The 15,423-nt window shown below is 40.5% G+C and overlaps 1 protein-coding gene across 2 annotated transcripts in view; it reads right to left on the bottom strand.

The window, feature by feature from the left end:
- The window catches only part of CCDC6 (coiled-coil domain containing 6), a 29,129-nt gene extending 22,562 nt beyond the window's left edge, over positions 1-6,567 (bottom strand). For both annotated transcript variants that reach the window (XM_072425033.1, XM_072425034.1), the window contains exon 1: positions 6,217-6,567. In XM_072425033.1, the coding sequence (XP_072281134.1) occupies positions 6,217-6,477 (261 nt within the window). In that variant the 5' untranslated portion in view covers positions 6,478-6,567. The remainder of the gene's footprint in view (positions 1-6,216) is intronic.
- Between the last annotated feature and the right edge of the window lie 8,856 nt (positions 6,568-15,423).

Genomic DNA, 15,423 nt, shown 5'->3' with positions numbered 1-15,423 from the left:
TTACTGGGCTTGGTTTGTGGATCATATGAGGGATTTTCACAGATAAGTTTTTTTTAAGTGAAAGTTTTGCTTAAAGTTATGGTATTTTACTTATATTTGAGTAAAATATTTAAGTTGAGTGTCTATAGGCTCAATAGTTCCTTATATCTACCAGAAACTAAAACACCAAAATATTTTCACCCTAGACTCCAGGTCTGCTAACCCCTTCAATTCCATTTTTCCTTTACCATTCCTCAAAAAAACTCCAACCGATGTGTAATAGCTCTGCAAGCTGAAAATACGTGGGAAGTCTAGTGCCACCGGTTTAATTTAGCTACTGAATTCTTTTACTTCATGGTGACTTAACCCACTATATCCACCCAAAAAATGCTATTTTGCGTTGAATAATCTTTAAATAAACTTTGCTAAGCATTATTCACATCCATAATTGGTAAAATATCTTCATCTCAAAATGACCTCAGAAAAATAGAAAGTCACTGAAGTTCTTGTTTATTAGTTAATTGGCCAGGATTTCAGTGGTTTGCAGAAATGATGTGCAAGCCCAATCACTAAACTCGACCCCCATACACCAAAAAAAAAAATGATCATAGAAGGAAGGCACGGTTATATGTTACCGAAAAGCGTCGAAAAAAAAAAGGAAGCAGTAAAGTAGGCACCTGAGTGGTATGTTAGCTTGCAATATATCAAGCTAGGGAGGTGCAGCATGGAGTTCTTTTTTCAAAACTAACCTGTCCTTTAAAGTGGAACTAGTTCCAAGTTCCAATGTTAAGTTTGTATGTTCAGCCTGATCACTTTGGGTTTCTGGTAAATAAAAAAAACAAAAAAAAAAAAAAAACTGAGCTGTGTATGAGCAACGTCAGATTTAGTTGTAAGGGAAACTTGGCATCCTTGCATGTGTCGGGATGACGTATGGTTAGGTTATCCTGGCAAGGCCAATCAATATATCTGAAGATCTTATGGAAGACAGGCTCCTCTCCTTCTCCTGTGTCACTGTCCTATTCTATTATTTGCAACCCCTATTTATTGTACAGCACTGTGTTATTGTTGTTGGCGCTATATAAATCCTTCCTATTAATAATATTATCGAGGAAGAATAGAAGGAAGATTACAGTTCCCAACACTGGAACGCAAACAGGTGAGTTGGCCAGGTTTGATTCCACTTTAGGAAATAATGTGCTAACAATAAAATGCTGCCTAATGCGCTTCCAAATACAAATTCCAAAATGTGTGATTTGAAAAATAAACAAGGAAGTTTATGTTTGAACATATTTTAGGTAAGTATATGTATTTACAAATAAGCTAAACAATCATTTTGAAAACAAAACACTTTAAAAAAATGTTAATGCAGTGTTTCCCAACTAGGGATCATCCAGGGCTCTTGAGCAATGAGCAATTTGGACCTCTCAGGCCAATTTCCATTGACACCAATGACTATCTTTATGGGAATAATTCTCCCTACTGGCCAACAATGTAAGATTCTTCCCACTGACCACCATGTTAATGTATAGTAAGCTGTGGATATGATTATTATAGCATGGGTTGCCTGAGATTTGAAAATTTTGTAAGGGTTCCCCATGCTAAAAGGTCAAGAAAAGTTGCTTTAATGAATGTTTAGACAGGCAATGAGTTTGTGGAGCAGTTCCCCCTTCCTCCTCATGCCAGTGAACCCTTGCCTAGGGGGAGACGCTATGAGAATGAATGGAGGCGGAGGTGAGCGGTGGAGTACTGCTCACTGCTGTCAAATATGTAGCCGCTATGTTAAAGCATTGTAATGTATGTAACAATTGTTAGCATTCAGTCCCATGCTACATAAGGGGGTCCTTTTCTCTCTGAAGAGCTGGTTGCACAGAACAGAGCCCATATAGTGATGTGTGACTCCAATTCTGTGCAGCTGTACAGAGAGTCCGGGTCGGTGTGATTGCACACCACCATAGGGGACGGGTTCATGTTTCCTGGAATTATTATCCCACCTAGCATCATTCAACCTGGGGGAGCAGTGGCAAAAGGAGGTCCAAGTAAAGCATCTGTCAGGGACAGAACGGGAGAATGGGGCAGTAAAACATATTTGTATCCCAGCCTCAAGTCAGTGACTGTAGCATTAAGGGTCAAAAAATATCAATGTAGACATTTAGGGGCAGCTGTAGATGACGAATAAAGAGGCTGTATAACCCCCATCAGAATCTAAGTGAACCCTATAAACAGTAGGTATGGGGCAAAGTTCTTTGTGTTATTCCAAAGACATAAATTAATATTTTTATTATTATTAAACAGGATTCATATGGCGCCAACATATTAGGCAGCGCTGTACAATAAACAGGGGTAGCAAATGACAGACAAATACAGACAGTCACACAGGAGGAAAGAGGACATTGCCCAGAAGAGCTTACAATCTAAATAAAGAAAAAGAAGGTGCCAACTACAAAAACCACCCAAAGCATTGAATATTGTTGATAACGCTAAACTATTTCCTTAATTGCTGTTGCTAAAGCTGTATTAGTGCTGTAAGAGAAGTTTTAAAAATAAAACTAAAAATAAACCAAGTTTCTTTAGAATGCCAAGCAGAGCTTCCCTCTTAATAAACAAACGCATCCAATCACTTAGTGTAATGAACATGAAGCTATGACCACGAGAAGCACTTGCCCTCAAGATCAATGCTTTAAATAAAATATATTACTTTAATTCCATTTCCTTACAATACATGTTCCAATCTTGAGATGACTTCAGTTACAACCTGGAGACTGGGATCACTAACAGACCAATTAGTAATTCAGTCTCTAATACACAATTTAAAACTGCACAATACTGACCTACTTACATGAAGCCTAATTTTACCACTACAGTATACATAGGTTTTATGCAATTGTATTCTTTAAAATGAGCAAAGTAAAAGGTGTCCCTGTGAACCTCGGACCAAGATACAGACAACACAATGTGATGAGCACGGGGCCACCGGGTTCTGCAGTGTGGCAGGGGTGAATAAATCAAAATGCACAAATGTATTTCACTGTTTTCTTTAGTGTTTTCTGTGGAGTTTTACTTTCAAATGGACCTATAAAGAAGGAACTACGAGTGGTACTTGTTTCTGAAGAGATTGTGGAAGCTGCGTTAAATCTTTGGCTTCACCACTGGAACAAGAAAGAAAGATGGAATTCAGACTTTACCAGTGTTCTCCCCAGCCCCTTTTAGCTGGGCACACCACTCTGCACTTTTTTAGCAACCACCCGGCTGTTTTTGGGTGGTTACTGATGAGTTGGGTCATTTAGTGCTGTCACCCCGCTACAATTTCTGCCTACCCGGCATAAAAAAAAATTCTGGGTTGAGCAATGCTTTACAGTCTTAATCAGTGACATGATTGTTCTGAATCTGTTTCTCACTTGGTGGTGAATCCAACATGAACCCCATAGCTCAGAATCGTGCACCTTTAAGATCATTTTAACCCGGACAGGAAACAAACACTATTTACCGGACTGACAACTTTTTCCAATGTATTATATAAATAGAGTTAAACTACCCACAAACCTGATGACCTCCTAGCAAGCAAGCAATAGAAAGAGTCCACCCCCAACAACAATCCCAAAAGTGACCAATTATCTCTGTTTACAGGAACATCATACAACCCTGGCACTTAACACTGAACAGGAACAACAGACTAAAACCTTCCAACCCAGCTGACAAATTCATAAAGCTAAACCATGAGTTGGCTGATGTTGACTCAGGAGTATCAGTTGACATCCTGATCATCCGATTCTGATAAATTTTTCAGGTATCTGACAATTACTGGGTGCATCTGGAACCAAAGTCAGCCCAGAGGGCTGATAATTCTTTGCTTGATGTTGCAAAGTGAAATGTTATGTAACACAGGTGTAAGGAAATGTTGATATTGTATAGTATTGTAATATTAGCGCACAGGATAGAGTATTGATATTAAAGAAGCATTATACAGTGTTCCCCCCAGCCCCTTTTAGCTAGGTGCACCACCCGGAACTTTTCAGTAACCGCCCCACTGTTTTTGGAAAGTTGGGTCACAACACAGGGCCACCACCCGCCTACAGATTCTTCCCATCCAGCTGGAAAAAAATTAGAGGGAGAATACTATCAGCTCTTTCCCTTCCAGCAACAAAAAATAATTCAATAATCAGCTGTGGCTGGTTAATTAGGTGGCGCCACCCATGACAATTACCAGTCAATAGGAAGGCAACATGGCTCTTAACCTCCCTGGTGGTAATTCAGAGTGTGGCTCGGGGTAATTTTCAGTACCAAAAGCAGTAACCCCGAGCCACACTTTGGGTGGAATTGTAAAGCTTACCTGGTCTCCACGAGCCCGCGGCATCCTCTGGCGATAGCAGCATGTGCGTGTGAATGCGAGGTTAGAGGATGCAGATATCGCGTGGGCATGGCACGTCTGAGTCTAAGGGGCGGAAAATTTTAAAAATTAAGTATATTTAAGTGTCAAATGTACTGCTTTGACACTTAAAAATACTGATATTATCAGACCGCCAGAGAGGTTAATGTAGACATCAGTGACCGCTAAGTGCCCAAAATATCCATTTGCAAAAGGCAATGGTGTCATCATGGGCTTCCTCAAGGGAATATAGTCAAAGTATACGGTGCTAACCACAATAATAAACAATCATTTTGTTGTGCAGCAGGGGGTTGCAGTCAAGGCAAGGCAGGTACATGCGTGTTGGAACACCCTTGGGTTAGATGTTTTACAGATGGACTGATCTGTGTGATTTTATACTATGACAGATTTACAAAAATAGGATTTTAAAAAACTGCTATAAATCACCTAGCTCCTGCAATATACTGAAATGTAATCTCTCTCTCGCTATATATATATATGTATATTATATTGCCTGAATCTTGTCAATACAATGAATAGCAAAGTACCTTGGACTGGGAACTAAAGTCACACTTTAGTGATTCAGGCCGGTCATTATTGCAGACGATATAATATTGTGTACTTTATTTCGATGACAATTAAAGGCACAGAATCAGCCGTGAAGTGCAAAGTCACATTGTGTAAAACAAGTGTCCCCGACCCTTTTACAATCACCTTTCCTGCACTCTCCTGCTGCTGCTCTTTCCACTACCTGGAGCTTCCAGGTACCAGGATCATGTGACCACCTGCCCTGTGCTCAGGCCCAGCAGCATCACATGACCAGGGGATCAACATTACATCTGCCCCTGGCCACCGACAGCAGGCGATTCCATTGCTGGCTGTGACAAGGCAAGAGAGCAGAGACACGGTGCAGATACGGGAGGAGAAGGACACTTTACAGACATATTGACACACACAGACCCTGCATGGGCAATGTGACAGGGTCTCTTTACCCGAACAATGGTATTGTTGCCATAAAAGGTTTTATGGAAAGGATTATGGAGGTGCAGCAACAAAAACCTATAAAGGGGCGTGATCAGTGCAAGGGAATGTCACCATGAGTCAATGGTTTATACAAGAAACTATGAGAGGACTCTGCCCACCATGCCCCTCCCATTGCAATAGGCTCAGCATTGATCTGACCATATAACATGTGCCATGGCACTGATCTGACCGTATAACGGGTGCCATGGCACTGATCTGACCGTATAACGGGTGCCATGGCACTGATCTGACCGTATAACAGGTGCCATGGCACTGATCTGACCGTATAACAGGTGCCATGGCACTGATCTGACCGTATAACGTGTGCCATGGCACCGATCGGACCATATGTGTGCCATGGCACCGATCGGACCATATGTGTGCCATGGCACCAATCGGACCATATGTGAGCCATGGCATTGATCTGACCATATAATGTGTGTCATGGCATTGATCGGACCATATGTGTGGCAGGGCATTGATCGGCCCATATAATGTGTGCCATGGCATTGATTTGCCCATATAATGTGTGCCATGGCATTATTTATATGAATGACACTTCTAGCTGGCTCTAATCTTCAGAAATGAAGGGCAAAGGCATGAGCTGACCACATGACACATTTCTGCCATGATTTGTGCTTGATCACCTGACATCCTCACCCATCACCCCCCACGTGACCAGGCCACCCAGATATTAATATGGAGCCAGTGATGGGTGACAATCCCCCCATGTGTATGGCAGGCCGTACAGGGGCCACACATGGCTCGGTTCCCGGGCTGTCTGTGGAACTACAAGTAGCAGCATGTCCCGGCCCACAGCTGGCACTCCACAGGTGCCGCCCGCTACTCACAATGGTGACGCTGGCTTTGCGCAGGTCGCGGTTCTCCTCCTGCAGAGCCTTGCACTTCAGCTTGTAGGTCTCCAGCTCGATCTTGAGCACTTTGTTCTCCTGCTGCAGAGAGGCCAGTCGGTTAGTCAGCTCCTCCAGGCGGAAGGGCGAGATGACGATACCGGACTTGCTTGAGGAGGAAGCCGAAGAAGACGTCTGCATGGCGACTGAGCTGTTCCCGCCGCCTCCGTCTGTGTCACTCTCGCTGGCGCTGTCCGCCATGTCCGCGGCTGGCTGTGTATAGACCGAGGAGGGGGACAGGCGGCAGCACCTCACACACACACCCGCCCTCTGCGCGAGCACTGCACTGCGCACACTCTGACACACACCAACGAGTCCACACAAGAGGGTGCTCGGCTCTGATTCCCAACAACGCTGCTTAGACACAGCGACCCCTCATGGAACCATACAGGTAAAGCAATACCCGATAGAACAGTGTATCCCAGCCAGAGTTCCTCCAGAGGTTGCTAGGTGACATTCTTCCTACTGACCACCATTATAAATTACTGTGAGCTGTGGCTATAGTCATTATAGAAGGGTTTCCCTGAAGAAATAAAAGTTTTCCCAAGCATTCCCTCCTGTTATAAAGGCCAAGAAATACAGGTTGTCCCCAGGTTACATACGAGATAGGGACTGTATGTTTGTTCTTAAGTTGAATTTGTATGTAAGTCAGAACATGTACATTATTTTAATAAATACAATTAGGACAGATGTTTATCTCAACATAATATTAGGCAGCATGGTCTCAGTTACTGATATATAATCCTCACTGTGAGCTAAAACAAAGCAAAAAAAAAATGTATGGAGCCTAGACATTCATTAACTTCTGGAGCAAAACCATTGCAGAGTTGGATATACCATTGCAGAGAGATGGAGAAACCATTGCAGAGAGATGGAGAAACCATTGCAGAGTTTGTCTGGGTCATTAAAGAGTTACAAGATGCTACAGATCAGCTCCACTCTTAAAGACGAACTAAAATCAAATGTCCCCCATAACAACAAAAATGCATTTACCTTCAATCCCACAGGGTTGTCTACCCTTTTATGTAAAGTGAAAATTCTGAATTTAGGTACGCTTTAAGATCACCCACAACCTCAACTGTGTTTAGCAAAAGATTTCTCCTGCAAGTCTCTGTCCTGCACACAAGCGAGCAGGGAAGCCCCGTTCTTATCTAGGAGTTGTCCGTATGTTGGATGTCCCTAACTCAGGGACTACCTGTACTGCTCTAGATACATAAAGGCCTATTAAGATTCTGGATAAATGTTCAAAATGAAAGAAATCTGTCCCATCATTAAAAATATTCAAAGTTATTAAACATACATAACAAACAGCATTAACATAGAATTCCAGCACAAATAAAAGCCAATCCTGAACAATTTTGAACTGTAGAAATATTCATACATAAAAACAGAAAAAAGGAGGGGGTAGAACCAACAGACATGGAAAAGAACACGGGGGTTAGTGATAGTAGGGTCAGGGAAAGGGTTAAAGGTTTTGTATGTAAAAATGTCTTTTTAAAACTATAGTAATGTAATGAAAAATGTGAGACCAAATTCTGAGGGGATTTGGCTGCATTTACCCCAACTTCACCTGGGAAGGGGAATAAAGGACCTGAACAAGGCTGGGGGTAATTGCAGTGCTGCAGATTTGCAGCATTTTATTTGAGATCTTGGAAGAAATGGGTGAGCCAAGCACTCCATCCCTCTTCCAGGCTGAAATAGAGGGGGGCTAGAAGCACCTGGAGGCCCATAATAAAAAGCAGTGTACCTGTGAGATTTAGGTGGATTTGAAGAATGGGGACAGGTGGCTCAGGGGGAAGGGGAAAGTTGTGCTTTGACCAATTGGTGAGGACACTGATCCCCTGCTATGGATTTAATTTTCTGGTGGTCGGAGTGAATAAAAGTGGGCAGAATGCCCTAAAATATTAATGCCCTGAAATACCTCTATACAAATGTGTGTTTAATGCTAATCCTTCCCACCATCCTAAACCAGTGGTCGCTAACTTTTTGGACGTCACGGAGCACTAATCTCACGGACCGCACATGCGCAGGGAGCCGTGTGTCACTCATAGGGCAAGAAACTTCCCCGAGGGTGACGTCATAACCCACCCACCACCCTGAGCCTGATGTATACGGGAGACATGGTCTGTGGCTCTGGCCACTCCTAGCGGGGTCTGTCTCCTTACCCTGCTGGGGGGCGCACGAGCCAGTGCCGCTGACCACCAAAATTTTCTCACGGACTACACCGGTTGGCAACCGATGCTCCAAACCATAATAAATCTTGATGACAAAAGTGATCCAGCCTAGCTTATGTTTTTGGGCAATTGTTAATTTCCACCATGTGTACAAACGACAGCAAACAATCATGCATGAAACAGATGTGTGACTGGTAGTCAGTTGACATATCCATAATGTCTTGACGAACACACATGTAGTCCGTACAACAGTAGGCTGAACCCTGCAAAAAAGAATATTGATGCTGTATTATGGGATCATGGGTTGGATATTGCAAGAATGCTTCCTTTTTAAAAAATTTTTTATCTCAACATACATTTTGGAAGCTCCTGCTTTTAGAATCCATATTTTATAGCCCCAAATTATTTCTAATTTAAAGTGGAACTTTCATGAAAAAAATGTCTACCTTTTCCCAATGGCAAGCCCTTGGTCCATCCACAAACTGAGCCAAGCAAGTCCTGCACTGGCTCAGCTTTCGTCTTCTCTCCGGTGCTCATCACCCGGTGCTCATCATCCAGCGACACCTTCTTTTTTCCTCCAGGTTCTTCACACGTCATGTGACTTGTCTTCCTGAAAATGTAACTTAGACCTTTTATCTTCTCAATTGTCTTTCTTTTTGGTCTGATTTTTAGACTTATATACTAAAAAATAATGTCTACATACCAAAATGTGTTCTACCACATTAAACTGTTCCTCAGACTTAACAAAACTAAATTATAACATTTCTTTAATTCCATTTATTTATTTTCAAAGGCCAGTATAATGGAACAGTATGGGCCCGATTTATTAAAGCTCTCCAAGGCTGAAAAGGATACACGTTTTTCCCATACAAAATAAACATTTAATAATTTAAATCCCCCAATTCTCACAAATAATTATTTCCAATCAAAAATATTTTGTGATAATTTCTAGCGACATTGGAACAATTTCTGTACAGACAAAATGACATGCAGCCTGTTCTGTTCTACGAAAGGGAAGGGGTGGTGGGATGAGCAAGAGGCGCCCTACTGCTTCCCCTTCAATAATAAAGAGGTGTAGCCATTTGTTGATCCGGCATGGGGGATTCTTGGATGATGTTGTAGGACACCTGTATGGACACTAGACTTTTCTTTGAGGCTGCTGTTACTGCTATTATGTTGATCCCCTTTGTGGAACTACATGGTTAAGTTATTTCTTGTCTTGGAATTTTTTTTGTCTCATAAAAAACGAAAGGCCTGGTCATGCACCCAGAACATATCTACAGGTGCTTTCCAACACCCTTCTTACCTGAGAGAAAGCTGTACCCGAGGACTAGCAGACAAGGATCTTCCTGTTTCTGTTTGATTTATACTGTGGATCTGTAACTCCCCTGCTGCTTCTTGAATATTCCCCCGCCAGTCCATAGAAAGTAGCTCTGATATGACGAGGCAAAACCATGATCCTCCACCAATATGGCTGCCTACACATAGTGACATAATGAGGTACATTAGAAGCCTGTGATGGAGTAGATCATCTGCAGGGAACCATAACCAATACTGGTAACCAGTCTTTATATTCTTCTTTATGGGGACACAACTTTCAGTTCAGGATCTCTTTAATACAGATGCATCAGAACTAAGGGATGGGCAGTTGTGAAAAAATTGGATAGGAAGATTTGGGACCAAACTGAGCTGTGCTCCCTATCCATGGTAAAATGAGAGCATTACCTGAGTATGATTTACCATTATCCACATGTACTTACAGGCAGTGGTAATCAGGGTACTAAGGTATAATTATCATATCACACATTTTCACCATTGATAGAAATACTGTCATTTCGTAAATTGTTAGTAACATATTGTCACAATATTGTAATCTAGCTGTATGGTTACTGGAACCAGTTATGGAAGCCTGGCCTTGTTTACATTGTACATGATCGTAGTTTAAAACAAAACTAATAATTGTTTTTAAAAAAATCAGATTCTACTACAGTACATTGTAGAAAATGTTTAAATTTTTACAAGACATTACATCTTGCATTATATATGCTGTATGCCTACTTACATATACTTCATCCTGGGCCCCTTTTATGTTTTGGAATAGTCCTGATTAAATGTGTTGTTTTTTTACTGTTCAATAGTACAATATCCAACTTCCCACGGCATTGCATTCTTGCAAAGCTTTCCTGGAGCTTCTCTCATACTTAACCTCTGATATCTCTGATGGCTGAATAACTCTGCGGCTTTTCCTGATGCCGGAAAATCTGTTATTCAGCTGACCCCACTAACTTGTTTCTGACTACCGCTGCTGAGTCAGGGCTGGATCAACCCAAGGGCAACAGGAGCAGTAACAGGCAATGATCAGGAATGAAATATCAGAGCCATTTTCACCAATATTTTTCATATTCTTCATCTTTTAATATGTGAATGATATGCCTGAAAGGTAGACATGTAACAAAAGTTAATTTCAAACATTATTATTTAAATATTTCAGTTTATGTCATTAGATTACCATGATGCAATGGTGACAAAGATAAACAATAACAGTTTTCTTCACAGTACCATTGTTTTATATAATCAAAAGGCATGCTTTGTTTGTATGCAGTTATTGCTATACATGAACTGAAAACTGAACTCCTTTAGACTGGTGGGTTTTGGTTTAGTCAAAGAATTTAGGTTTTTTGGTAAGAGCAGCCAGAAGCAAATTCCTGCCAGTAAGTTCAATCCGATACTGTTTAATGAACAAGTAACCCACAGTTATGCCCACTAAGCCGATTACAAATTACAGGGTGATTCAACTGCATGACAGCGGAAAGTGAAGATTAATTATACTTCAGCTGCTTGGCAGACAGCAACCATCTTTGATCTATTTGTATGGGAACGTTGACCAAACGGCAATGGTTTTGTGCTTGTATAGCAACGCCTTTTTACTGCTATGTCTCAGTCTCAGATTGGTAATGAATATATTTATCTATTTATCTATCTATCTATCTATCTATCTAATTGGGCTACTGTCACCTGGAGACCAATGACATCCTTATTGAATCCCACCATCTTCCAGATCCAACTCTAAGGCAGGTAAACACCTAAAAGCATAGTTTGAACCATTTATATAAACATTCTTACTGTGATTCTGCTTCCTAATTCACAAATCCTCACCCATTGCACACATAGACAGGTGCCACACAAAAATGAGTGGTTTCCAGCTTCCTGTGTCACCTCTCCACGGCAAACTTTTACGATGGATTACTATAATCACTTCTGTCCAATGAGCAGAGAGGAAACACAACAATTAAAGATAAATCAGGAATGTTTAGAATGACTTTCTTGTGTAATATTGTAGAGGTCACAAAAACAGAATCATAAGACTGGTGGAATCTATGGAAGGTAAAACAGTAAACATGGGTGTACAGTATATCAACTGCACATTTCCTAATTCCAGTTGAGGCCACTAAACGGTCCATTTGGTAAATTAGAGGGATTCAAATATTAGGGTATTCAATTTTAACCTCATTTGCCCTCATTATGGAATACAATTACAAATTCTGGCTAGGAATTCCCGGTTAGGTTCAGCTGCGATATTATGGGTCACCTGTAAATTGAGTGATTTTATATTGTGGGTAGAGGGGCAAAACAGTTCTTTGCATATGCCGAGGGTAAAAGGGATAGCTAGGTATACCAACAGACACAACTAAAGGATAAAAATATCTGTGAGAGCAAACCTCATAGTTGTCACAGGAGCAGGTGTAGGAAACCCTTTCTTTACATGTGAGTTGCTATAGACCATTATCCTGCTACAAAGAATGGGTACCAGGATAAACAGGATAGACTGCTGTATATACCTGGTGTGGGTTCTAACCCTTCCCTGGTGTTATCAAAAACTGGAAAACAGAGCAGAGATCTCTGCATGAAAAAGTCATAAACTCCTTTTCGGAAGTATGACGAGTGGAAAAATTGACCAGTGTGACCAGTCACTGTTATAAAATTGATTGCTGAGCAGCAATTTAATGCCTTCTTTCCAATGTGATCAATTTCAAAGCTGAAATGTATACAGTTTAATCCCTACTGTTTGGCATGAATTATTTCTTTGAGGTTGTGAAGACAAGATGTTTTAATAAAGCCTTGCATTTTATGGGAGGTGAGGTAGATAAACATGTATTACATCCTAGCTGAAGGATTTATTACTACTAAAATACAATGCTCCCATCTCTTTAAATGCCACTGGGAGAAGTGTGATTAATAGTTTAACAATGGCTGACAAACTTGTAAATTTGCTTATTATTGCTGCACCCAAATTGTAATTATACATACAGCCATGTGAAAAAGGAATTACTGCCCATGGAAATAATTTTGAAAAATGAGTTTTTGAACATATTTAAAAAGTAAACCTAGATCTTAATTCAAACAGTATCTACATGTAAAGTAAGTACAACCTTGAGCCTTGCATAAGGCAATATTGCCTCTTTTCTATAACTTCCCGAAAATGTTGGACATTCTGACACTTTTTATTATGTATGTGAGTTTCCTTTCATAAACTGCTCACTTCAAATCCTCTACTGCATTTCAATGTTTTAAATCACAGCCTTGACTAGGCCAGTCCTTTACCTTTTATTTTCTTCTTTTTAAGCCTTTCCGGTAAATTTGCTATTGTGCTCTTAGATTGTTATTGCATCGAGTGTTTTAGTATCACTTCCACTTCAACTTCTGAGCAGATTTCCTGTCATGCTTATCAAGCACACTTTAATATAATGCAGAGTTCATAGTGGCCTCGATGATTGCTGGCTGCCCAGGCCCTGAAGCAGAAAACTCCAAACCATAATATTTCTATATTCATGCCTAAAAAATGTATAGGGTTCTTCCTCTAAAATGCTGTCTTTGCACCAGATGGGTCTACAGTAACAGCTTCTTTTTTGGTACATCATTCCACAGTGGATTATTTCAAAAGGTCTGGCATTTTATCTATTAGTTCAATGGCAAACTGTATTCTTGCTTTTATGTATGAGAGTAACCAGCAGATCTCTTTAAACCAATATGGGATTCTTAAAGATCTAAAAGTCATCTGAAATCTACAACACTTGTAGGCTATTTTCCTTACAGCAGAATGATTGCATTCAGATAACTTGGAAATCCTTGTAATTCCCTTGATAGATTTATTGACATGTACAACCTTCTTGCTGAAGAAATGGAGTATTCTTTGATCTTGGCATGATGACACCACACACATCAATAACAAAAAAATCCCCAGATCCTCGACATGTGAGGTCAAAATAACAAAGGTTCCACCACCATAGGTAGAGGTGTACCTATATTATTCACATAACAAATGAGAATTCTTATTAAATTAGGTTATGAGAAATAACATACCATGTCAATTTTATGTGTCAAACAGGCAAAAGAAAACACCCACACTTATACAGATACAGTTTATAGTAAATGCCAATGGTGTGCAGGAGGTAAAAGAGTTACCTGTATATCCAGGAAAGGAGCTCTGAAGGTACAACAAGGAAATGTGAAGAGTGCTGAGGGTAAAATAAGGGGTAATATGTGCATGACAGGGGTACTGAGGGTATGATATTGGGCAGTATGTACAAAAGAGAAATGCCTAGATTTGGTGGCATGTGTAGGACAAAGGTGCTGAGGGTATGACAGCTGGTAATACAGGGACACCTGACCAGGTTATTATTAATATTATACAGTATTTATCACCATCACATTACACAGCGCTGTACAAAGTCCATAGTCGTGTCACTAACTGTCCCTCAAAGGAGCTCACAATCTAATATCCCTACCATGCTCATATGTCATTAATGTAGTCCAAGGTCATTTTTTTTGGGGGAAACTTTTAACCTCACTGCATGTTTTTGGGATGTGGGAGGAAACCCACCCATACACGAGGAGAACCTGCAAACTCCATGGGAATCGAACCTGGGACCTAGCGCTGCAAAGGCCAGAGTGCCAACCCCTGAACCACTGTGCTGCCCATGCAGGTTCCAGTCCAACGACCTAGTCATTAAGTGAATTGGATGTTAAGTTAGGAGTATAGTAAAGTGTTGGTCTGCAGAGCCAGATCGAGGAGGATCACTTCTCAGGAAGGAGGATGGAGCCGAGATAAATGAAGGAGAGATACCATGCTGCGGTACACTGTACAGTTTTTGTACAGTGTACTGTCAGAGAGATGGTCGTAAGTGCAAGCTAAGTCAATAAGTGAGGAATATGTGCATTAGAGAAGTGATAGGGATATGATAGGGTAATATTTGCAAAAGTATGATAGAGTAGTATGTCTAAAAGAAGAGTGGGTCATGGGGGGACAATCCAGAATCATACACACATATAAAACTCAATCATGTATTTAATATTTATTTAATGACACAGGTTTCCCAAAGCATTTTGGGTTAGCTAAATACTACAGAAATTTTTGCTTGGTTTCTAGTTCCCTTTGTCATTTGTGGAGTAATTAAGGGGCTTCTTATAGCACAAATATAGAAATCTGGAATAAATTAACTAGATAAAAAAAAATGTAATAATATCGATAAATGATAAACCACACATAATGAAGTTATGTACAAAATCACTAAACCTTCCTTTAATACATAACCATGACATATTAAAATTTGAAGAATGGCCTTTTAATGGCTCATTTCACAAAATCTTTTCAGCAGTGTCTGACCTTTGCCTAGCCAAACAGAAGTATAATTGAATGCATTGCTGGGTGACCAAGCGAACATTTGTATATGAACATGTGAATGTTCATATACAATGTGAATATGAGCATGTTCTGGCTCTTTGTAAAGCAAACATTACTAAATGCACTGCTATCTCTTAGAGAAATACTAAAAATGCGTGGGAATCCTGACCCTCAAGCACTGGAGACGGACACCCCTGATAAAAATCTATTATTACCCTGGACATGAAATGTTATAATTAAAACAGGCATTATAAAAACAAACAATGAAATAAAATTTGCATCAGCAATGTA

The sequence above is a fragment of the Pyxicephalus adspersus genome, chromosome 10 (assembly GCF_032062135.1).
Source record: "Pyxicephalus adspersus chromosome 10, UCB_Pads_2.0, whole genome shotgun sequence".
Lineage (NCBI taxonomy): Eukaryota > Metazoa > Chordata > Amphibia > Anura > Pyxicephalidae > Pyxicephalus > Pyxicephalus adspersus.
The sequence above is the reverse complement of the archived record's forward strand: the minus strand, read 5'-3'. Positions and strand labels throughout refer to the sequence as shown.